The following is a 24,429-nucleotide window of genomic DNA, read 5'->3' as shown; positions in this document are numbered from 1 at the left end:
GTTCCTCCATGTTATGAAATGTTTCAGAGATTCGTCACTGTTCTTTATGGATGCGTACTATTCCATTGTGTGAATATACCACAATTTATTTACCCATTCATCTGTTGATGGACACCTTGGTTGCTTTCAACTTTTTGCTATTGTAAACAGAGCTGCAATAAACATGGGTGTGCATATATCTGTTTGTATGAAGGCTCTTGTATCTCTAGGGTATATTCCGAGGAGTGGGATTTCTGGGTTGTATGGTAGTTCTATTTCTAACTGTTTAAGATAACGCCAGATAGATTTCCAAAGTGGTTGTACCATTTTACATTCCCACCAGCAGTGTATGAGAGTTCCAATCTCTCCGCAGCCTCTCCAACATTTATTATTTTGTGTTTTTTGGATTAATGCCAGCCTTGCTGGTGTCAGATGGAATCTCATTATAGTTTTAATTTGCATTTCTCTAATGGCTAATGATCGAGAGCATTTTCTCATGTATCTGTTGGCTGCCTGAATATCTTCTTTAGTGAAATGTGTGTTCATATCCTTTGCCCACTTCTTGATTGGGTTGTTTGTCTTTTTGTGGTTGAGTTTTGACAGAATCATGTAGATTTTAGAGATCAGGCGCTGGTTGGAGATGTCATAGCTGAAAATTCTTTCCCAATCTGTAGGTGGTCTTTTTACTCTTTTGGAGAAGTCTTTAGATGAGCATAGGTGTTTGATTTTTAGGAGCTCCCAGTTATCGGGTTTCTCTTCATCATTTTTGGTAATGTTTTGTATTCTGTTTATGCCTTGTATTAGGGCTCCTAGGGTTGTCCCAATTTTTTCTTCCATGATCTTTATCGTTTTAGTCTTTATGTTTAGGTCTTTGATCCACTTGGAGTTAGTTTTTGTGCATGGTGTGAGGTATGGGTCCTGTTTCATGTTTTTGCAGAATTACATTTCATTTTAAAGGGGTATTTTTATTAATTCTGTCTCTCAGTGGTTGATGGACTCTTTGATGAACTGGCGTTTTATGTTTTAGCATCTCTCTGCTGAGGAGTTGGCAAGAAGAAGAGAAGAGGAAAAATGTAAACCTGTTAAATCTTCAAAAGTGCCAAGGTCAACAAAAAGGTATAGTGCTATGTATATAAATGTGATTTTTTTTTTTTTTTTTAAACGTATCAAAAATGGGCTCAAAATGTTCGGAAAAACTACCCCACGTTAACTTCATTACATTGTTCACATTAAGTTAAAAAATACTGCTAAAGGTTTTGAATTTTTTTATTTTACTGATCGTCAGTTTGGGAGACCCGAGGCAGAAGTTTTAAATTCAGTTCGGGTGAATATAGCATCCACTGTGTGTTGTAAAGGGGCCTCGTTTATGATAGGTGGTCAGTCAGTGTCCTTAGATGTTATGGACAGACAGCCTTGTTACACAACTGTTTCTCTCCCTTGGGGTGGTGCTGATTGTTAGTAGGTTTTTTGATGATAAGTGAAGTTTTGTAACATGTAACATTAAACATCACCAAACAAGCTAAATCTTCTTAAACAGTGTTTTTTCAGGTTCTTGCAGATATTCCTCTGAAATTTTCTTATTTAAGCTAAACACATCCAGGTCCATCATTTTCTTCATATGCCTTGATTTTCTAAACCTCTCACTTTTCTCAGATGCACATTGAATTAACTATAGTTCATCGGTGTCCCTTTTAAAATAAGATAGCCAAGAATGCCACTAGGTGATTTTCAATGGAAAGAACCCTGACACCAGTTGTATGCCTTTGGTTAAGTTACTTAAAGCCTTTATAAGCCTTGGGCACTCATTTATGAAGTAATAATTATAATAGCTAACACTGTCAGCTTTTTTTTTTTTTTTCATTGTGCTTTAAGGGAAAGTATACAAATCAAGTCAATCTCTCATGTAAAAACTTATATACACCTTGCTATGTACTCCCCATTGCTCTCCCCCTAATGAGACAGCCCGCTCTCTCTCCCTCTGCTCTCTTTTCGTGTCCATTCCACCAGCTTCCAACCCCCTCTACCCTCTCATCTCCCCTCCAGACAGGAGATGCCAAGATAGTCTCAAGTGTCCACCTGATCCATGAAGCTCACTCCTCACCAGCATCCCTTTCCAACCCATTGTCCAGTCCAATCCCTGTCTGAAGAGTTGTCTTTGGGAATGATTCCTGTCCTGGGCCAACAGAAGGTCTGGGGGCCATGACCACTGGGGTCCTTCTAGTCTCAGTCAGACCGTTAAGTCTGGCCTTTTTATGAGACTTTGGGATCTGCATCCCACTGCTCTCCTGCTCCCTCAGGGGTTCTCTATCGTGTTCCCTGTCAGGGCAGTCATCGGTTGTGGCCAGGCACCATCCAGTTCTTCTGGTCTCAGGCTGATGTATCCTCTGGTTTATGTGGCCCTTCTGTCTCTTGGGCTCGTAATTACCTTGTGTCCTTGGTGTTCTTCATTCTCCTTTGATCCAGGTGGGTTGAGACCAATTGATGCATCTTAGATGGCTGCTTGCTAGCGTTTAAGACCCCAGACGCCCCTCTCCAAAGTGAGATGCAGGATGTGTTTTTAATAGAGTTTATTATGCCAGTTGACTTAGATGTTCCCTGAGACCATGGTCCCCAAACCCCCGCTGCTGCTACACCAGCCTTCGAAGCATTCAGTTTATTCAGGAAACTTCTTTGCTTTTGGTTTAGTCCAGTTGTGCTGACCTCCCCTGTATTGTGTGTTGTCTGTCACATATATTAATCCTCTAACAACCCTTTGAGGTAGTGAATATCAATATTCCCATTTTACAGATGAAGAAACTAGGAGGCACAGAGAGTTTGGGCAACTTGCCCATGCTAGTTAGTGGTGGAGCTGCAGTTAAAGTTTAAGAATTCATATTCCTAACCATTACACTAAACATTACCCCTTTAAAATAAAATGAAAATAAAAACTTACACAGTTGTAAGAATAAATTAAATGAGCTAAACTATGCAAAAAATACAAAACGTAAGTCAGGACTCCTCATCCAGTATTTAGACAGTTGATTTTCTCAATCTCAATATGAGACTGATATTTACGGTGATTTTCAAGTCATTGTTCCAGTTTGTCAGGGTGTTTTTGAATCTAGATCCACTTTTCTCGTATTAGCTTTTGTAGCTTTGACTCGTCAGTGTTTCAGTAAGCTTGACTTTTCTGTCATTAATCACTGACTAAAATGTCTAACTGGGATAAATGTAAGCCTCAGACGTCATTATCCAGTCATCTGTAAATTTCCACAGTTAGCCGTATTTCTTCATTTTATGCGTAAAGATAATCAGAGCACATTCTTGCTTCAATTCAGAGGAAGTGTACTTGAGTCTTATCCTAGTCTCCTAGCAGATTATTCCTTTTAAAAAGGAAAATTAGATTTACTTACCATGACTTTTTCATGAATCCCTCATTCTCAGTACACCCACTCCTCACTTATCGACACGGCCAGGTTCCAAAGACCAAGCCGTTAAGCGAAAATTGGCTTTATGCCAGAGTTAGGACTGTGCTCCACTTTCAGTGCTGGTGCCGTCCCCCTCTCCCTCCCACCACTGCCCACGGGGCCCCTGGCGTGTCTCAGGATGTGCGTCACGCCACAGACCCCGTTCCCCACCACACCTTCCACACTACTGCAGAACCCACGGGATTGGAGGTGGCGGTAGTGGTGGTTGAGTGTTACCTGCCACCTCCAGAGCATCCAGGGCCCACTGTCACCTGGCCTTGTTCCAGGCCTTTGCCCAGACTCCCTCACCTCGCCTCTCCACCTTCCAGCTCTGCCGGCCCTGGAGACAGGCCTTAGTGGTGGGCAGTTCCCGGGCCTGCTTGCAGGTGAGGCCCAGCAACCTGGACCTGGCGAAGGCTGCGAAGGTGGCAGAGAGGCCTCTTTGGAAGAAGAGACTTCTGAACCCCTCTGCCCGACTCCTATACCTCCAACTCCTGCCACCTGCTTATAGCCTGGCTGCCCCCACCTCCTGCACATTTGCCCAGGCCAGGCTCTACTCTGCCCGACCCAGGTACCCGACTCCCTCACAAACCTCACTCCCTCCCACATACCTGGCCTGCCTTCTCCTCCTACTCCTCCCGTTCTCACCTTTGTTCCTCATTACTGTGCAAAATAGTGGGATAGTAGATTTTTTTCTGTTGTAAATACAAAATGTCAGATAATAAGATAGGGGATAAATAAGGAGTAAGTGTAGTTGCCTCTTCACATGCTAAAGGCTCACAAATCAGCTGTTTAATCTTTTCTGGAATCCTGCCGGTATCAACATCTAATTCTTTTTTCCGAAGTCTGTGTTTTGAAAACCAGCCCAATGATTGCCTGTCCCTAGTCCTCAAATAACTTGCCCATCCTCTGCAGCGCCTCAGAAAACATTGACAGTGGTTCTGCATCATGGGTCTTCAGTGCTCCGAACGCTCTTCTCTGCTCTTGGAGCAGTCCTGGGCTCACTTTCTATCTTCTCTGTCTTGACTTTTAGTTTCTTTTTGTTTGTGTTGGGTAAGCACTTTCTAATTTGAGGGTCTTCATTTGACAAATATTTTTGAGCACTTACTACGTGTCAGTCTCTGTTCTAGGCGCTTGGGATACAGAAGTAAGCAAAACAAAGTATTTTTATTCTTTTAGAGCTGAAGCCCTCTTTGGTAGAACAGGAACTGAATTCTTAAAAACACCTGTTGCCGTCAAGTCAATCCTGACTCATAGCGACCCTATAGGACAGAGTAGAACTGCCTTGTATGGTTTCCAATGAGCCTCTGGTGAATTTGAACTGCGGACCTTTTGGTTAGCAGCTGTAGCTCTTAACCACTATGCCACCAGGGTTTCCTTAGTACTGCTCTTTTCTAGTTGTGTTAATACGAACATACGGTTTTTCTCATCTTCTTTTCTCTGAAACATAACCGAAAAATATCCTTTTATTGTTAATATTTTTCTCAAACCTCAATTCTTTACTGGGCAAAGACTTTCTAACATTTCTCAGATTTATGCATCCTTTATCTAACCTTGCTTAGGTGCTTCCTCTTTCCATCTTTTTTGCTTTTTCATTTCAAAGTATGAGTTTGTTTAGAACTTTCTCTAGCAGAGTTGTCATTCATTCATTCAACAAATATTTATTTGATTCCCTACTGTGTGCTAAGCGCATGGTTCTACTGACAGAAGTGTTTTTAAGAAACATCCATTTTGTACTTCTGCCAGATCTCAGGTCAGAGAATCAGTTACATCTTCTTTAAACTTTCTGAGATCTGCTTTAAGTGCAGGACTATAGTATTTTCCTTTCTGGGTATTAAAAGAAATTAAGACAGAGAATTTACTTGCTCTCAAAGCTTCTGCCACTTCCCAATTCTGTGTTAAAAAAACAGTATATCTTCCAAAAAGGGTTGTATGAAATGTCTGAAGAAATTCTCCTAGTTTAATATTTTTCTCATTCACTCAGAATTTGAGTTTAGATGATTGATATACATTTTTAAATTTTTTAAATAAAATTTTCTAATCTTGTTATTGAAATTATATTAAAAATGACTATTTTTTTCTCTTTCAGCTCATTTGATCCCTTCCAACTGATACCTTGTAATTTTTTCAGTGAAGAGAAGCAGGTACTGTTTATGCACCAGTGAATGACCATGAATAATGCCTCCCTGGCAGACATGAAACATTTATTTTTCTGTGTATGCAAGACTTTGTGTTAATATGGAAATGAAGTTTCAAGTATAATTCCTGCTCTTAAGGAATTTGCAGTCTATCGTGTTTTTACACAAATAACGCATCTGTTATACCTTTCTTTTTGCAAGCCACACAACCCCCGCCCCCCATGCTAATTTTTAAGTGTGGTATGCCCTGTGATATTATGTGTGGGTGCATTATTTGTGAAAAATACAGATTTTGGAGAAATGCATATGTATGTGAAAGCTTGGTATGTTAAAGGTCAAATGAGTAAAACAGGAAATGAGAGTGGAATTTCTCCATGATGGGGTTTTGAATAGTAATTTTAGGTAAAGTCTGGTTTGTACTGAACCTTGACTAGTAGTTAGAACTTGGCAGGACAGGTAAAGAAGAAAAAGGATGTTTCAGAGTGGGAGAATAAAATCTCTTATTTTTATGGCCCCCCCCCATTGTTTTTTTTTTTTTTTTTCAGGAGCCATTTCAGGTGAAAGTGGCTTCAGAAGCACTTTTAATAATGGATTTGGTAAGGATAATCTACTGTGTTTACTTAGTTATTCTGATTTCTATTCTTGTGTATTTTTATTGCAGGAGTAAGAGTATGGAAGACGTGTATTTTGGATCTTAACTATCCTCTTTTACAAGAAATCTAAAAATAAGTCTTTTCTTTTGGAGAAAAGCCAGACAATTGCATGTTTCCATATTTTAGAGAAAATAAATTAATGTGAGTTTTGCAGACTGTTTATCATCATTGACCCTGTTTTCATTTCCTAATATCCCATGTCTGCTGCCTTCTAGATAACTGCAACAGCGTACAACTCCTGTAATTTAGAGGCTCCTTTTTTCAAATAAACTAATGATAACTTCTAACAGTTACGTGTTTGTTCATGGCATTTTTCTGTGGAAAGGTCCGGAAGGATTTTTACTTTTTATCCTTGTAATATCTTTCCTGAGTAGAGAGAGCAAGTGGTATCTTCATTTTGTAAGTAGAAAAAGTGGAGTCTTGGAGTATTCAAACGTTTGGTTCAAAGCTGCTCAGGCGGCAATGAAGATAGACCCCAAATCTAAGTCTCTGCACTAGCCTAGCAGCTAGTTTGTCTTCTGTGCTACTTAACTTAGAAAAGCATAATTGCCATAACTATAAATTACTGTCCTGTGATAAGTGAGTTTTATTCTGATTTTTTCGTCCAGTGAGTTTGGGTATGTGGGCTAAGCCTGTCTTTTATTTCGTTTAGCATGCTCACGTTTCTATGGCAGAAGTGATTGGTCTGTTAGGAGGAAGATACTCAGAAGTTGATAAGATAGTTGAAGTAAGTTCTTTTTATTTTTAAAATTTTTAAATTATTAGTCCTGCTGCCATACCAGGTATTTTTATAAAATTCAGGGAATATAACTAAAACACAGACTTTACCTATGATATGAATGAGAATATGCAAATGTAGAAAGTTGTATATTCCCAGAAGTGACTTAGCATTTCATATATTGGGAACTTGTTGCCTTTTAGCATCAAGAAAGAGAGAACACAGCCAGGTTTTGGCTCTTCATTATTCACAACAATAGAAAGCTACAGCTCCTGAGAGGCCAGGAAATTTGTACTAACACTTATAGCTGAAAATTGGTATGCATCAGGTGTAAATACCAGGAGTCAATGAAAGGGTATTCCTGTACAAATATTACGTGGACTGACCTGGAAAACTATTATCATAACCTTGTTTGAGTAGAAAAATACACTCTGTGTTCCTAGTATACAATCACATTTTTTTGCGTTTAATTCATTTGAAAGTTACAGGCTGCCTGTTTTATCAGATAAAAGGCTTGGCTCTTAAAGGTTTCTATATCTTTTTTTGAAAACGTAAAAAGAATAAATCAACAGGATTTCAGTCTAATCATATGAGAACCAATCCCTTACAGGTCTGTGCAGCAGAGCCATGTAACAGTCTCAGTACAGGACTACAGTGTGAGATGGATCCTGTGTCACAAACACAGGCCTCAGAAACCTTGGCGGTTAGGGGCTATAGTGTTATTGGATGGTATCATTCTCATCCTGCCTTTGATCCTAATCCTTCGTTACGAGATATTGACACCCAAGCCAAATACCAGGTGTGTTTACGGCTATTACATGTATATGTCCTGTAAGTGATTATATGTTCTCCCTCCCCGTTGCCCTCTATTAAGCGTATTATACTTTTGAATGTTTCTAGTAAAAGACTGCATTTGTAATATTCTTTATATCTAGGGTTTTGAAATAGCATTTTTTTCTGATTGTTAAGAGCAATACATGCTTATGCAAACATTTGAAAAAATCATCTGTTTAATACAGACAGGCCATGAAATAAAAGTGATAAGTACTCCCAGAGCCTTTAAAAGTGAATGGGAACAACTAGTGACAGGAACGGGGTCTAATTGAACAAATTGTACATAATATATTTTGCGTCTCTGAGTAAAACCCGTAACCAAACCCATTGCCTTTGAGTTGACTCCAACTCATACTGACCCTATAGGAGAAAATAGAACTGTATTTTCCAAAGCTGTACTTTTTACACGAGCAGAATGCCACATCTTTCTCCCTTGGAGCGGCTGGTGGCTTCGAAATGCCAACCTTTCAGTTAGTAGCCAAGCATTTAACCACTGTGCCACTAGGGCTCCTAGTACATCTGTTAATGAGACAGTTTTATTTTCTTCTGCAGTTTTATGTTTGATATGTGAATGTTGCCATAGGCAGCTGTTTATAAATTACTACCATATTAATAAAGACTACAGCTGAAGGATAGTGAATATAATTAGTAAATACATTCATGGGGAATATTAATTTTGCAGGCCAGATGATTTAATGTAAGGATCATTTCAGATTGAGTTAAGCACATTTTGGCCTGAAAATTTTAGACCGTGGAATGAGTATATAAGACTTTTGATTGCTGTGTGGATATGAAGTTTTTAGCATACCTTTTTTGTTCATTTTTACTCCCCTGGATGTTTACAGTGTTGGCTTGGATAAATATAGACTTTTACATGTATGTAACAAAAAAAAAAAAAAAAAAATTTTTTTTTTTTTTTTTTTTATATAGTTGAAACTAATTACCCTTTCTTTTAAATATAGAGCTACTTCTCCAGAGGAGGTGCAAAGTTCATTGGAATGATTGTTAGTCCCTATAATCGAAACAATCCTTTACCTTATTCCCAGATCACCTGCCTGGTTATAAGTGATGAAATTAGTCCAGATGGCTCCTATCGTAAGTTTTCAACAAAATCAACTCAATTCTGTGCTCTACCTCGTGTTTTTTCATCTTAAGAAACAAGAAATTTACAGCTATGCAAAACTATTTGATGGAAAAGCTGGTGCCATCAACAGGAGAAGCACTGTGGACCACCTAGTGCAGCCACCGTCTCCCCCCTCCCGCCATAATGTCCTGCTACATTCAAGTCCCTACTAGGCTGCCTTGACCACTGGCCAGAAGGATTAAAATGTGGAAAAAAGTTACGGCCAATCAATGTGTGTGCTAGACATTGGAGACATTGCAGTAAACAAAACAAAGCCTGTGTTTTCTTGGCAATTTTTTCGTAAGTGCCAACTGGCTTTCTCTGCTGTGTCTTGCAAATAAAAAAAAAAAAAAAATGATCACCCTGCCACCAACTCCCCATTCAGGTGTAACAACTACTATTTTTATCTCTTAGTTCCCATTCTTTCTCAAGAAAAAATTTGATTGGCTTAGCTTATCATAAGACTTGGCTCCTTTAGGGTTTATGTCCATTTAAAGTTCAGCCAACTCTGGGTAGGGAAGTAGTATAGCAGGCAAGAAGGAAGGGAGTATAAAAGTGGGGTGGAAATGATTGGAGGGAAAAAATGGCATCGCTAGGATATTTGTTCCCTCTTCTCCATCCTTATTACCACTGTTCTAGTTCAGGCTTTCATTATCTTATTTCTGGACTACTGTTTACTTAACACGCCTCCTTGACTTAAGTCTTATCACCCCAGAATCTATCCCCACCAACTACCAAAGTGAGTTTTTTTTTAAATAATTTTTATTGTGCTTTAAGTGAAAGTTTACAAATCAAGTCAGTCTGTCACATATAAGCTTATATACACCTTACTACATACTCCCATTTACTCTCCCCCTAATGAGTCAGCCCGCTCCCTCCTTCCAGTCTCTCCTTTTGTGACTGTTTTGCCAGTTTCTATCCCTCTCTACCCTCCCATCTCCCCTCCAGACTGGAGATGCCAACGCAGTCTCAAGTGTCCACCTGATAACAAGTAGCTCACTCTTCATCAGCATCTCTCTCCAACCCATTGTCCGGTCCCAAAGTGATTTTTTTTAAAGCACAAATATGGTTATGTTAACCTCCCCCCCCACACACACCCCTTTTTAAAACCCTTAGAAGATTTCTTAATAACATCCATAGTAAGATCTGAGTTTATTAGCATGGTATTCAAGAGCCTTCCTGTCTGATGTCTTCTCTAGCCTCATCTTATCAATTACTACCTTGCACTTGGTTGTTCTAGTAGTATCTAGATCCAATATACCTTGCTGTTTTATGCCTTCATACTTTTGTTCCTCCCCCTCTTTATCCTTTCTAGCAAGTTTCTTTTTTCCCAATCTAGGTGGTTTTTCCTTCCTGGGTGCCCATAATCCTCTGGACACTGTCATTGCAGTTACCACATTGTATTTCTCTTCCTCATTAGATCATGAGCTCCTTGAGAGTAGATACTATATTGTACTCTTTTCTGTACTGTTTCCAGCAGAAAGCCTGGCATGAAGTAAGTACTAATTTAAAAAATTAAGTTCTCTTCATTCTCAGTGATCTCACTCAGATGTCCTGTCTTTGGTAAAGACTTCTCAGTGATACTCTTGCGTCATTTACTATTACTTGCTCTGTCCTCTTTGCATCTGCAACACTTTTTTTCCTACCTTCATGGTTGCTTTTGTCTTAAAGCGTAATTTATCTAAATTATAACACATAGAAACATAACAGGGGCTGTGTTTTGTCTTCATATCCCTAGTAGTACCTAATCAAATGCCTTGCATCTAGGAGATGTTCAGCGTTCTCTTGGTTTTTATTGAATTAAGAGTATTGGCATAATATCATTCTTTGGTCTAGTGAAATTTCATTAAAAATTATAAAAGGGGAAATCACAATTAACTTGTTCTCAATTTAAATCATTTTTTAATCTCACAGTCTGTTGGATTATGGGAGTGAGCCTCTACCACGATGCTTTCTAATATAGTAGCTCCTAACCCCAGCTATTAGCTAATATCTACTAGTTATTAAAATTTAAAGTAATTAGAAGTAGATTACATTTCAAATTCAGTTCTTGGAATTCCACTTCTTGCCAAAATGGAATAGCAAGAACCTGCCTGAAAACAACCAAAAAACTGGACAAAATATATAAAACAATGGTATTTAGATCTCAACATTAGGCAGCAAGGGAATGTGATCCCTGAGAGATGGGAAATAAATGGAGCGACTCCTACAATTATCCTAGCTTACTAGAGTTTCCAGGATATGGCACAAAGAGAAGAAACCCACCCAGAGCCTGGTAGACTCACTGAGTTGAGGTGACAGAGATAAGAATCCAGGGAGACCAGGGAAGCTATGTTTGCAGGACAGAATGCCAGAGGAAGAGAGTGCCTCAGAGAGAGTGAATGCCAGAGTTTTGTAGAAGACACGCCTTGAGTATTTAACAAAATATTGACCAGCACATGCATGTGACGAAATACCCCAGGCAGGGAGAAGAACCACGTGAAAGAAAGGATTGGAGGGAATAGTACTGCAGTACTAGATGCTCACATAGGGCCAGGAAGAGTGTTCTCACCAGCCAAACAGGAAAACCTCATAATTGTTGGGGCTTAGGTATAGTACTCAGAGCATCTTGCCTCAGCGGGGGAATAATTAGTCCTAAAATAAACACCGCTCTGGCCCTATTTAACAAATCTCAAGAGCAAGACCCAAATGAACCAAACCATTTCCAAGTAATTTAACTATATCTTGGAGTAACGCTCAAGAATACTTATAGAAATACATAAATATCCAGCACTCAGTCAGTAAATTGCAAAGTCTTGAATCCATTCCAAAGTTATGAATGCAGGGAATGCAGGAAAATATGACACATGATGAGAAAAACCAGTCATAACCAACACAGAACTTTCACGGATGCTAAGTTTAGCAGATGAGACCATCATAAGGTAGTTATAACCGTATTCCATATGTTCAGAAAGTTAAGTAAAGATGTGGAAGAACAGTTTCTGCTCTGATGTGTGAAGAGCTTGGAAGTCATCACTCCTCACAATAAGAAAAAAGCTGAACAAACTGCCAATCCACCACTCTTCTTAGATCCATCAGAGAACTGGACAAACCAATCCCCCTTTTTCCACAAAAACTAGAGGGACAGGAGAATATAGAGAATCACAGCTTGCTGAGAGCAAAAGCCACTGAAGCTGGAAACTGGTAGGAAAGAAGTAAACTAACTGATGAACTGCTGAAGGCTGACTGTCAGCCAGCATGAGAATTGAATACTCCTAGGGGCCTTTTTTTTTTTTTTTTTTTCCTAAGGGTACACTTCTGTGATTTGAAATAGGCCCAGAGATTTGAAATATGCCCAGAGCATTCTGTTCTCTTCCTGCCCTGAAGGAAGACTACTGGAGCCTAACTGATGTGAAGGAAGGAAATACCTGACTCCAGCTGTCTCAAGCTTCCTGTCGCACTCAAGGAGGTGGGAGGAAGCCAAGAAGTACTTGTAAATGTCGCAGCCAGCAGGTCCAGGCCCACTAAAAGTCTGATACCTAATCGTGGGATTATACAACACTTAATGTTCCCCCCACTGTACCACATCAACACGGCTCCTTTGTAATTATAGGGGAGTACGGCTTAAAGAACTGCAAGGCACAGACTGTACTTAAGGAGTTTCTAAAGAAACCAGAGGCAACAGGAGAGACATAAACAAGGCTACTAGAGGAAACTAAACCTTCAGTCACCTACAGCTACAACAAACAAGTAAACAGTGTAAGTTCTAGCCTGATAAACATGAATCCTCACACTAAAGACCTGTTTACCTCAGTTCCTGTTACTGAATACATCGTGTCTGGCTTTCAACAAAAATCACAAACCATGCTAAAAGGCAAGAAAAAAAAGTCTAAAGAAGCATTTATCAGATTATGGATTTAAAATAACTGATTAATATGCTAAGGGGTGTAATAGAAAAAGTGGACAATATGCAGGAATAGATGGGTGATGTAAGAGAAAGCTTGAAACTCTTAAGAAGAACATCAAGGAGAAATGCTAGAAAGGAAAAGCACTGTAACAGAAATGAAGAATGCCCTTGAAGGGGCTCTCCAGTAAACTGGACACAGCTAAGGAAAGAATCAGTGAATTTGAAGATAATGTCAGTACAAACTTCTGAAACTGAAATGCAAAGAGAAAAAGGAATTAAATGGAAAGGGGTATCCAACAACTGTGGGACAGTTACAGAAGGTGTAATTTATGTGTAATGGGACTACCAGAAGAAAAAGTAAATGGAGCAACTGTGAGCCATATAATGGTTTCAAAATAATTACATTTAATTGGAGTTCCTAAAGAAGAAGGGGGATTTATCTGGCCAGATTGCCCAAAAATTTCCCAAATTAGATAAAAACGAAACCCACAGATCCAGTAGATGAATGAACTTCAAGCACAGGAAACATGAAAACACACCAAGGCACATCATAATCAAATTGCTTAAAGGTGGTACTAAAGAGAAAATTTGACAGGCAGCCAGAGAGAAAAACATGTATGTATACAGACGAAGAGAAAGCTCACGACAGTCTTTGCATCAGAAACAACGTGAGAAGACAGTGAAGCAACTGTTAACCTGAAATTGTAAAGCCAGTGAAAATATCTTTCAAAAACAGGTGAATAAAAACTTAGACATATAAAAACTCAATTATAACCAGCATATCTGCACTACGGTAAACATTAAAGGATTTCCTTTAGGCAGAAAACATTATGTCAGTTGGGAATATGTATCTAAAAAAAAAAAAAAATGTATCTATACACAGGGATAAAGAGTTGCTGAAGTGGCAACTACATGAGTATATTAAAAGATTTTTTTCTTAATCTTTTAATCTCTTTGAAAGATAATTGACTGTTTAGACAAAAATCATAGCAATATAGTGTAGAGTTTATAAAATATGTAAAAGTAAAATTTGCACTACCACAAAGACTGGAAGGGAGGAGTGAACAGATACGGTAAGTTTTTATCACACAGGTGAAGTGGTATAATACCACTTGATTGTGTGATAACTTGAAGTATGCTACATACTGTAAACAACCACTAAAAGTAAGAGTAGTCGCTAATAAGCCAGCCATGGAGAGAAAATGGAATGATGGAAAATCTTCAGTCCAAAAGAAGACAAAAATAAGTAAAGAACAGATGAAACAAATAGAAAATAGCAGGTCATAGATTAAAATCTAACCATATCAAGAGTTATATTTAACGTAAATCATCTAAACACCTCACTTGAAAGGCAGAGATTATCAGTGGATAATAAAGCAAGGCTCAACTATATGCTGCTTATAGGAAATGTACTTAAAGTATAGATATAAATATATGTTGCTAGAAATAGCCTATAAATAGAAGGATGGAAAAAAGATCCTTGCCAGCAATAAAAAGAAAGCTAGAGAGCTACATTAATTTCAGTCTAAGTGGATTTCAGAACAGTGTATATAACCAGGCACAGGGGTCATTTCATAAGGATAAAGGAATCAGTTCATTAGGAGGACATAGTAATCTTAAGTGTGTATGCACCTAATAAGAAATATTCAAAATACATAAAACAAAACTGACGAAATAATGGGGTGTTCACTATCTTGATTATGGTCACAGTTTAACGTTAGGTGCCCATATGTCAGAATTTACCAAATTGTATGTTTAAATGAATGTAGTTTTGGTATGTAAACTACCCCAATAAAGCTGTTTAAATTGAGCCCCTCAGTCGCTGTAAGTATATTTCAGGTGTTCAGTAGTCACATGTGACTAGTGACTACCAGTGGGCAGTGTAGAAGTATTCAATGTCCCCATCATTACAGAGGCTCTGTTAGAGCTGCCTCGTAAATGACTTGTCCATGTTATACTGCATGTTAGGTCTTAATCCCAGGTCTTTCACTTTGCTTCCCTTGGAAATCCTCTGTTTTAAGAATTAAGGTTTTCTAGAACAACAAGAAGCCAGTGGGATACTCTGTGCTTTTAACTCAGGTCATACCTTTAAAATATGATTAAGCATTTTCTGATCAGTTTTCTTCTGTTACTATTTTGGTGGATTAAAATATTCACAAAAGGGAAGTTTTGCTGGGTCCAGTGCCGTATTATTACTTAAAAAATTATTCTTAACAGTACTGCATAGAATTACATCTTTTTTTTCTGTCATTTATTTACCTCTCTTTATTCCCATTTTCTCCTTTGATTAAGAGTGGGAATTGCTTACCAGGACTCAAATCCCAGCTCTGACATTTACTGATTATGTTATCTGGTATAGGTTACTTAACCTCTTTCATTGTCCATTGTTGTATCTGTAATTTGAGAAAAATTTGTTAATGCGATGACCAGGTAGTTGTGAGAGTTAGCAATAATGCATGTAGTGCTTGGCCAATAGGTCTTCAATAGGTAATCGTGATTATGGCTGATATCTGTGCTTAGTAGGTGACTGGAGTATATCAAGTGATTGTTATCAACTAAACAGTTTTTGCTTAATAGCTTATGTACTGTGTGCCATTCTTGTTAATTTTTTTGGAAAGGAGAATTGAAAAATGGAAAAAAAAATTTTTAAAAAGGTCACCAGGCTTGCCATCCCCTTTCCTCCTTCCAAACACCTGAAAAATTGCCCTCTTAGAGGATATTACAATTCCCTGGTGGTACTGTGGTTAAGCACACGGCTGCCAACCAGAAAGTCAGCAGTTCTATCCCACCAGCTGTTCCACAGGAGAAAGATGTGGCAGTCTGCTTCCATAAGGATTTACAGCCTTGGAAACCCTATGAGGTGGTTCTTCTCTGTCTTCTGAGTTGGAATTGGCTCAACAGCAGTGGGGTTTTTTGTTTTTGTTTTTATTTTATTTTTGAGAGAGAATATCCATGGTTTTGTTCCTTAATTTTTTCATGTCTTCTGATTTGCTGGCATTTTATCTGCTTGAAAAGCCTCATTATGGCAGAAGCCCAGTAGAAAGACAGTTTTAATGTGAAGGTTAAGAGCATTAGACACACTAAACTGCACACGTTCCAGTCCTAGCTCTACTTAGTTGTCATATGACCATGAACAGGTTATTTATCCTCTCTGTGCCTCGCTGTTCTCATTAAAATAAACAAATAAATGGGGCTAATAATGATAGCTACTTCAAGAGACATGTTGGGAAAGTCAAGGGACTTGCCATATGCAAAGTACCTAAATAAAGCCTGGCATATAATAAGCACCATTTAAGTGATACAATTATCATTGTAATATTAAAATATTGGCCTTTGGTAATGAATCAGCTAAGCTTTTCTTTCAATACACTGCAAATACAGGGATTTTGAGAGAAATTTCTAAGTAGGCTCATCCTTTGGGGTTTTTTTTTCCTTTCTACCCCTGTACATGATGTCTGTCCCCTGGACTCCTTTCGTATAAAGTTTAATATAACAGCTTTGACTCAAGTACAGTTACTCCCTCCCCAGAATTAATCGCACATTTTCCAAATCTATTTCTTGTTTAGTATTAAGTCAGGCAAACCTGCTGGGGTTTAAAATCCAGGCTTGGCCACTTTACTAGCCTAAGCAGGTTGTTTAACCTGTCTCAGCCTCAGTTTTCTCATCTGTAAAATAGGAATAATGCCATCTATCTTACAGCATTGTTGTAAGTGTAACCTGTGTAAAACAACTTAGCACTAGGATCACAATGTCTGGTTTGCCTAGGACAGTCCTGATTGAAGCCTATGATTCTCGCATAGTTATTAATAGTGTCCCCCTTTGCCCAAAAAGTCTTGGTTTGGATGATACATTGTGTGATTATCCTCTTTCACTGTGCCTTGCATAGATGTGTCACGCAAATGGCACTTTTACTTTTCTTTTTTTTATTATTATTAATATGCTTAGTAGGCCAAGTTCAGTCAGGCATTAAATATTTAATGAATGTCTACTATGTTTAAAGAGCCGTTCAGCTGGTCTGACAAGCTATGTTTATGAAAACACTGAAGGGAATTTTAAGTAATTAAAAGGAGATTGGAGATAGTTGATGAAAATGTGCTTCTTTATGCTTTTCTAGGTTTACCGTACAAATTTGAAGTACAACAGATGTTAGAAGAACCTCGGTGGGAATTAGTATTTGAAAAGACAAGATGGATAATAGAAAAATACAGGCTATCCCATAGGTACGTGCTGTAGTTCAAGATGGTTGCACATCTGAAGTGTTTCTTATTAAATTATGTTTTAGGGAAAACCCTAGTTAAATATAAAATGTGATATATGGCATCAGTGGTAGTTTATTACAAAACTGATTAGTTTATAGGATTTGTTTCATTGCTTTTTTTTTTTTTTTTTTTTCTTTCATATTTCTTCCTACAGCAGTGTTCCCATGGATAAAATCTTTCACCGGGATTCTGACCTGACCTGCTTGCAGAAAGTAAGCTGCCTTCATTTTAATTGGCTCCATTGTTCACACATTCTAAAGCTGTTCATCTTGATGTGTTTTCCCATGATGCCTAATGCTTTCTGGATATGTCCTCTGTATGTTTCCTTCACTGCTTTTTCCTTTCTAAAATTAATTTCTAGGAGATAATTAGTACTGTGTTTTCTTGCCCAAGCTTGTATATAGAAATAATACTACTTTAGAATAAATTTGCCAGTGTTGGTTGATAAATTTCTTAGCAGATTATTATTGTACACAATGGAGAACATTTTTCTCACTTTATTAAATTCAAAGCACCATGTTTCCATTTTAGTCTTAACTGATCACTTTTAGGAATGGTGGTATAAATCTAGCAATTAAATTTAAATGGTCATTTTATTTAACATTCTGTTAGGAAATGCAGGTTTTTGATGATTTATTTCACTTCTAGTTTTGCTTCTATAATGAGTTAAAGACCAGTAAAATGGCAACCTTTGTCTTTCTTTTTCTTAGTGCAATTTGGGGATAGAAAATTTAAACCTATTAAGCTTCTTTTTCAGATTTTTTTACCCTTTTCTGTTATATCTACTTTTTTTGTGTGCTTTTGAAAAATTAATTTGCACATTTTTCAGAAAATAGACTCGAGCATCCTGATTTTGAAATGGTGGAGTCCTGTGTTTGTATGACATAGATTTTTATCCTGTTGGATTATCCTGCTTTGTAAAATATAACTACCAGAAGAGAAGAGCAAAGTCACCGAATTTGTCTAAAGTAGAAAGCATCATATATGCAATCTCAGTTTTCTCTCATTACGTAAAATCGTGAAGGAACTGGCCTAACCATTCCTTGGCAGTGGTTTCCTACACAGCAGCTGTATGGTCATAAAACACAAGGGAATCTTCAACTGTATTTAAGGAGAATATTTTACATTTGAGCGTTAGGAAATGTGAGATTTAGGGAGGGGTAAAATAGCGATAGTAATGCAAACAAACCCTCTTCTTACACTGCGGATTTCAATATAAAACATTTCTTTTCAACTAGCTTTTGGAGTGTCTGAGGAAAACTCTGAGTAAAGTGACCAATTGCTTCATTGCTGAAGAATTCTTGACTCAAATAGAAAATTTGTTCCTTTCCAGTTATAAAAGCAAGCATGAGAATGGAGAAGCTGAAGAGAACTGTACTATGGGTCCAAAGGAATTGTTAATGTAATTATTTTAAAGTAAGATACTTTGGTCTTGACATGATACATCCTACTTTCAAAGTTATAACCTTGAAATTGTTGTAATTTAGTTAACAGTGGCATAACTTTGGTATTTTTTTTTTTCTCTAGTTCACAAAATCCAAACTTCACCACATAAGTCATATGAAAAGAAAGAGAGAGGGACTTATTTTCATTTAGTGATTATCAGAGTGTCCTGTAAACCAGGGCATGCCCAGTGTCCCAGACCTACCGTGCAGTAGCATGTGAGATACAGTAGCATACTGTAGGCAGTGCAGGAGACTGAAAACTTACGGTGGTGTTCTGCTTTACTCTTGGATTTAGATAGATAAGTGGCATGTGTCTGTAATTTTTATTTCTTCCCTAAATCAGCCTTTTATTGTATTCCACTTTTGGTATCTCATATCTCATTTAGAAGCACTTCCGTTCTCTCCATATGTTTTAATGAGGTTGTTTATGGTTGCAAATGGGGTATAGATGGGTGGTCACTGAGGTAATTAGGGCTGAAAATAGTTGAAAACTGCCGATTTAATACATCTAGCAACATACTCTGGGGAGGTGAGAGAAGCACGAGGAGAAAATCTTAAAAGAACAGATAGAGGAAAGGCCCAAAGGAGAGAATCAGATGCTGTTTTTTTAATCATAGAAATTTATTTCCGTTTTATTTTGTAACAATACTACCAACTAAAACCCGTTGCTTTCGAGTCATTTCCGATTCATAGCAACTCTGTAGGACAGGGTAGAACTGCCCTGTAGGGTTTCCATGGGTTTGAACTACTGACCTTTCGGCTAGCAACCATAGCTCACCATGGCTCTTAACCAGCGCGCCACCAGGTCTGCACAGGACATACCATTTTCTTAGTTATCTGAAACATTTTCTTTATGGGTTACATTTACATTAAATATAGCTTCAACTCTATGTCTACTTATATTAGTGTGTGTGGAACCATTTTTAAGTGGATTATAGGAAATCATAACCCTCAAACTAGATTTTTTTTTTCTACTACCTTCTATCAGGAGAAAGAGGTAAATTACAGTAAAGCTTGAATAAATCAGAGATTTAATTCTAAAAAACAAAAAAGCTTTCCAGGACATACTACATATTCAACCCAATTTCCTATGCTTTCTGAATCTAGAACAGAGGTCAGCAGACATTTTTTATGTGAAAGGCCAGGCTTTGTGGACCACATGCAGTCTCTATCAGATAGTCTTTTGTGTTTTTTAAAACCCTTTTGCAGCTCTTTAAAAAGGTAAAAACCATTCTTAGCTCATGGGTCTCACAAAAGACAGGCAACTGGTCCTTTTTTTCCAATGTTTGATCTAGAGAATTGCAGACATTTAGGATTTATATTAAGATTCATGACCCTGAGACACTGTAAGTTCTTGCATTATCTTCAGACAGCAAAACTCAGAATTATGATTTACCTTTAAGTAAATTTTTTTTAAATAATATGTTTTCAGTGAAGGTTTTCACAACAGTTTAGGTCCCATTGAACAATTTCTACACAAGTTGTTCAGTGACATTGGTTACGTTCTTCACAGTGTATAAACGTTCTCATTATTTCCATTCTGGTTGTTCTTTTTCCATTAATCTGGTTTTCCTGCCCACTTACATTCCTCATCTTTGTTTTAAAGTAATTTGTGACCATTTGGTCTCATATAGGTGCTTTTTTTTTTTTTATCTCTAATTACATTTTTAATAAAAGGAATCAGTAATGCTACCTGATTTATTAAAATTTTATAGGTTTTGGTTTATTTCTATTAACCAGAGAAAAGATTTATACCCTTTTTCTAATCATTTCTATTACCAAAAGGTTTATTATACCCAAAACGAGTACGATTCTGTATTTTTGCTCTTTGGGTTATCCAAGGGAGAATATGGCTGTATAGGAAGGGACAATGAGTCAATTTTAGGTGACAGACTGAGTCAGTCTTGTCTCAGTCTCATGATCTTGGGAAATAGAGTTTACCTTCTCTAGGCCTGAAATCATCTTGTCTAACTGAGGTCTAAATTAACTTCCCAGTATCTTTCCAGGTCTAAAATTTTATGGCTCATTCTTACTCTTAGCCTATTCACCTTGAACTTTGAGCCATTTGAGTTCTTAAATTAACACAGGTTTTTAAAGAAAATCTTTAATATTCTCTGTTTCTCTGTGTGCATTTAAGATAAACAGTGAAACATAGTTTATAAAGCAGTTACTTTTGGGAGTGAGAGGTGTAAGGACTCTAGACTAAAAATCAGAAAACCTGAGTATTTATCCTTATTGTACATCAGGGGAACAAATACTAGAAAGTGGTATTAACTACATTTCTTGATTAACATCTCCCTGTTGTACTGATCAGTTTTGATAATAGAAAGTAATAGAAATTGTTAAAAGTTCTTTTCTCGGATCTGAGTTTCTCTGTATGCCAGTGGTTAACCGTATTTACAGCCAGCCATCTAGTCAGCCTGTGAGGAACTTGAATATGACAATCTTCAAAGTTTAAAACCTTAATAGCACAGTTTTTAAAATATTTACTGAGTACTTTTTTCTGATTATAAAAGTGTATTTATTTTAAGAAAAATAGTTTTTAAAATACAGAAAACCATAAATAAAATAAAAATGTCTCAATCCTACTCTCCATCAAACCACAGTTAACATTTTACTGTAGATCCTCACCCTCTTTTTTTCTGAGTGTAATTTTAGAACAGTAGAATTTACTCCTGCCCTCCTCCCCCATTTATTCTTCTTGCTTCCTTTTTTCTCTTGTCATGGGGTTAAAATAAATTCGCAATTGCAGGTACCCACATTCCTGTGACTGCCACCCTTGGGCTGTGAGGGTAGGTGAGGCTAGGGTCTTAGAGACACAGGGGAAGGCTAGAACTGAATGGGAGTATAACACAGGAAGTGCAGGAGGCAGGATGGCAAATGACGTGTTTTTTTCCTAGCTCTAATGTGTACACGAGGAACCCTGGTGGCACAGTGGTTAAGTGCTCAGCTGCTAACCAGAAGGTCGTAGTTCAAACCCACCAGCTACTCTGTGGAAGAAAAGACCTGGCAGTCTGCTCCTGTACAGATTACAGCCTAGGAAACCCTATGTAGCATTTGTATTCTGTCCTGTACGGTGACTGTGAGTCAGAATCAACTTGATGACACACAACAACAAAAATAATGGGTACAGAAATTGAGATGGGACTTAAAAATAGTCTCTTTATCCTGATTCTTCCTATACACAGTGCTATAAAAGAACGAGCTTAACATTTTCTTGTTGTTTGGCTTGGCTAGTAAAAATCAACGCTAGTACTTTCCCAATATTAAATATAGCAAAGATACAGTCCCAAAGTAGCATTTAAAAAATGAGAAACCAGTGGAATGATCAACAAAATCAGACTTTCCTGTCCCCTTCCATTATTTTAGCCTTCAAACTGTTCTTCTCTCATCCTTTTGAGTGATCTTCAGTCCCTGTTTCCTACAAATGGCTTGGCCATATATTCAGGGCTTTCATGGGCTGTAGGCACTTTTGCAAGGAGCCCTGGTGGCACAATGGTTAAGCGCTAACCAAAAGGTTCGCAGCTTAAACCCACCAGCTGCTCTGTAGGAGAAAGATGTGGCAGTCTGCTTCTCTAAAGATTACAGCCTTGGAAACCCTATGGGGCAGTTCTACTCTGTCCTGTAGGGTCACTTTGAGTCAGAATTGACTCAAAGTCAAGGAGCTTGGTTTGGTTGGTTTAGGCACTTGTGCTTCATTGGGCTCCTTCCTCAGTAAAAAAAAAAAAAAAAACTTAATTACATTTTATAACGGTTAACGTAACATATTATATATTAAAATTTTTCTTCACTTTAAAAGTTTATCTTTTTCTTCTGATTTTAAAAGAAATTAAAATGTTCTCGTGGGCCTCTAAAAATATTATGGGCCTGAGGCACTGTGCCTACTATGTCTAATGGATAAGTTGGCCCTGCCTGTATTGTGAAGGTTGTCATTGAAAAACGGTAGCCACTACTGCCTCCTCGCCCCCACCACAGCAAACTCCAGGGCAGCTTTGCCACCCCAGCCGAGAGCACTGTGATCCCCACTGCTGTAGATCTATAAACCTGAATGTCATTCCTTCCCTGCCTAACAAAAACTCAGGAGTGTTGGTTTGGGACCATTCATCCTCAAAGGATAGGAGAAAGGGGGTTTTTTATCTTCAGGTAGACGTTTTTTGTTCTGCTTCTTAATCTTTTTTTTTTTTTCCTAATCTTTAGTTTTGCTGGCCACACTTCAAAGGGGAACATCTTATTGCCTTTCTTTTCTCCCTTCATTTTCCTCAGATTCTTCCCTTCATCCCCACTTTTTCTGTTTCTTACCTCTCAGTATACAGGTACAAGCTTACTCGTTCTGTCATCTGTTGAAAGGTAGACCTCTAGAATAGAGGTGAACAGACTTATTCATATTTCCCTAAAGCTGTTACGTCCAGTCCTCACCTTCTCTCCATAACTGTCCTTCCTCCCCAGGTGTGGGGTGAGGTCTGTGATGTGCAAACTAAGCAGGATCAGAGCCCCTGCTGCTCTCTGCCAACCTGAGCAGGACTCCTGCCTTTGCTTTCTTCCTCTTTACCTTACTGTTATCCTGACAAGGTGAACTCAAGGAACTGAGAGTCAGAATGTTCTAAAATTGATGCTCTATCTTGTGCCTACAAAAGCCATATGACACCTGGCAACCTGTAATGTAGTCACTTCTGCCCTCATCCTCAAGTCATCAGAGGCGTCCCATTGTGCTTTCTCGGTAGTAATTCAGTCAGGGAACCCTAATTTTATTTTTTTCACCTGTACCTTCATCTGCCAATAGGTAAAGACTAAATTTAGAGTCACACATTACGGCATTTAGGAAAACTTATTTCATGCAAGCACAAAGAAGAGCACACTCATTTTTATAAGCATCTGTTCCATGAGGGCTAATACAAAATTTAACAAAGAAATTACAAATGAATGCCATATTTGCAATATTTCTAGAAAATCACTGTGGAAAAATAATGTAACATACTTTAGCTTATTTCCTGAACTTTTCTTAAACTTTTTTTTTTTTCCGTTTAGCCTGTAATTTGTGCTTTCTAGAATTTTCTTAATCTGTCTTTTAAACTACTTAAATCCTTTCCGGAACAAGGCAGGGAATAAATGTTTTCCCCACTAAATCAGGAGAAAATAAAATCATCCCACAGAAGCTGCGATTATGCTAAGGCTCTATACAAAACTAAATTTGAGAAGGTAAAATTAGCTCGTAATATCTGGATTGTTATTTGTTTTCCTTTGGTGTTTATGTACATATTCATAAGAACATTAATTTCAGGGGGGAAATGCCTGATCTGTTGTCTTTGAGGTTTCCTAGAGTAGGCTCTTAGTAATTAAGTCTGTTTGTATTCCTACTTCATAGGTTATCACAGAACACTTGTTTCAACCTGTAGTTTGTAAAATAGTGCTCAGATTCTAGCATGATTTAAATAGATTGGTCGTATATCTTTAAATTTGTGGATCTGACATGCGAATTACATGTTTTGTATTTGTTCACTGGTTGTTCTGCATGATTATTGATAAACCTATTGCTGTTATTTTCCCCAAATGTTATCAGTGTTTATGGATTTCTTTCATTAGTTTGGGTTTTGGAATGTTCTGTAATAAAGTGTAATGATTTGAGCTATTTTGTACATTTAAATATGATGCCATGTTATATCTGTATTAAAGGTTATACATATTAGTGTTTATAAAATTATGGAAGATTGTCCTCAAAATGATTGACCCTTTCCTCCCACACTTACTATAATTGTGGCATATTATGAAACTGTGGACTTTAAACTTTCAGGTTTTATCTTATAAAAATTAAGGGGAAGCAAACATACTGAAGATTTCATGTAAATAAAATTTTGAAAATAAAATGGTGATTATTTGATCTTTTACTAAATTATTAATATATATTCATTGAATTGCAAAAAAAAAGCTTACATTAATTCAGCAGACATCTG

The 24,429-nt window shown here is 37.6% G+C and overlaps 1 protein-coding gene across 8 annotated transcripts in view; it reads left to right on the top strand.

The window, feature by feature from the left end:
• The window catches only part of MYSM1 (Myb like, SWIRM and MPN domains 1), a 94,578-nt gene extending 70,241 nt beyond the window's left edge, over window positions 1-24,337 (top strand). For 2 of the 8 annotated variants that reach the window (XM_049879382.1, XM_049879378.1), the window contains exons 12-20: window positions 1,007-1,095; window positions 5,515-5,569; window positions 6,109-6,159; window positions 6,869-6,943; window positions 7,545-7,733; window positions 8,731-8,863; window positions 16,892-16,997; window positions 17,191-17,248; window positions 18,275-24,337. In XM_049879382.1, coding sequence (XP_049735339.1) covers window positions 1,007-1,095; window positions 5,515-5,569; window positions 6,109-6,159; window positions 6,869-6,943; window positions 7,545-7,733; window positions 8,731-8,863; window positions 16,892-16,997; window positions 17,191-17,248; window positions 18,275-18,442 — 924 coding nt within the window. In that variant the 3' untranslated portion in view covers window positions 18,443-24,337. Of the gene's footprint in view, window positions 1-1,006; window positions 1,096-5,514; window positions 5,570-6,108; window positions 6,160-6,868; window positions 6,944-7,544; window positions 7,734-8,730; window positions 8,864-16,891; window positions 16,998-17,190; window positions 17,249-18,274 lie in introns of those variants that run through there. The other 6 variants (XM_049879379.1, XM_049879383.1, XM_049879380.1 and 3 more) reach the window with 6 other exon arrangements.
• Window positions 24,338-24,429: the final 92 nt, after the last annotated feature.

The sequence above is a fragment of the Elephas maximus genome, chromosome 3 (genome assembly GCF_024166365.1).
Source record: "Elephas maximus indicus isolate mEleMax1 chromosome 3, mEleMax1 primary haplotype, whole genome shotgun sequence".
In the NCBI taxonomy this organism is placed as follows: Eukaryota; Metazoa; Chordata; class Mammalia; order Proboscidea; family Elephantidae; genus Elephas; species Elephas maximus.
Note: the sequence above shows the minus strand (reverse complement) of the source record. Positions and strands in the feature narration are given on the sequence as shown.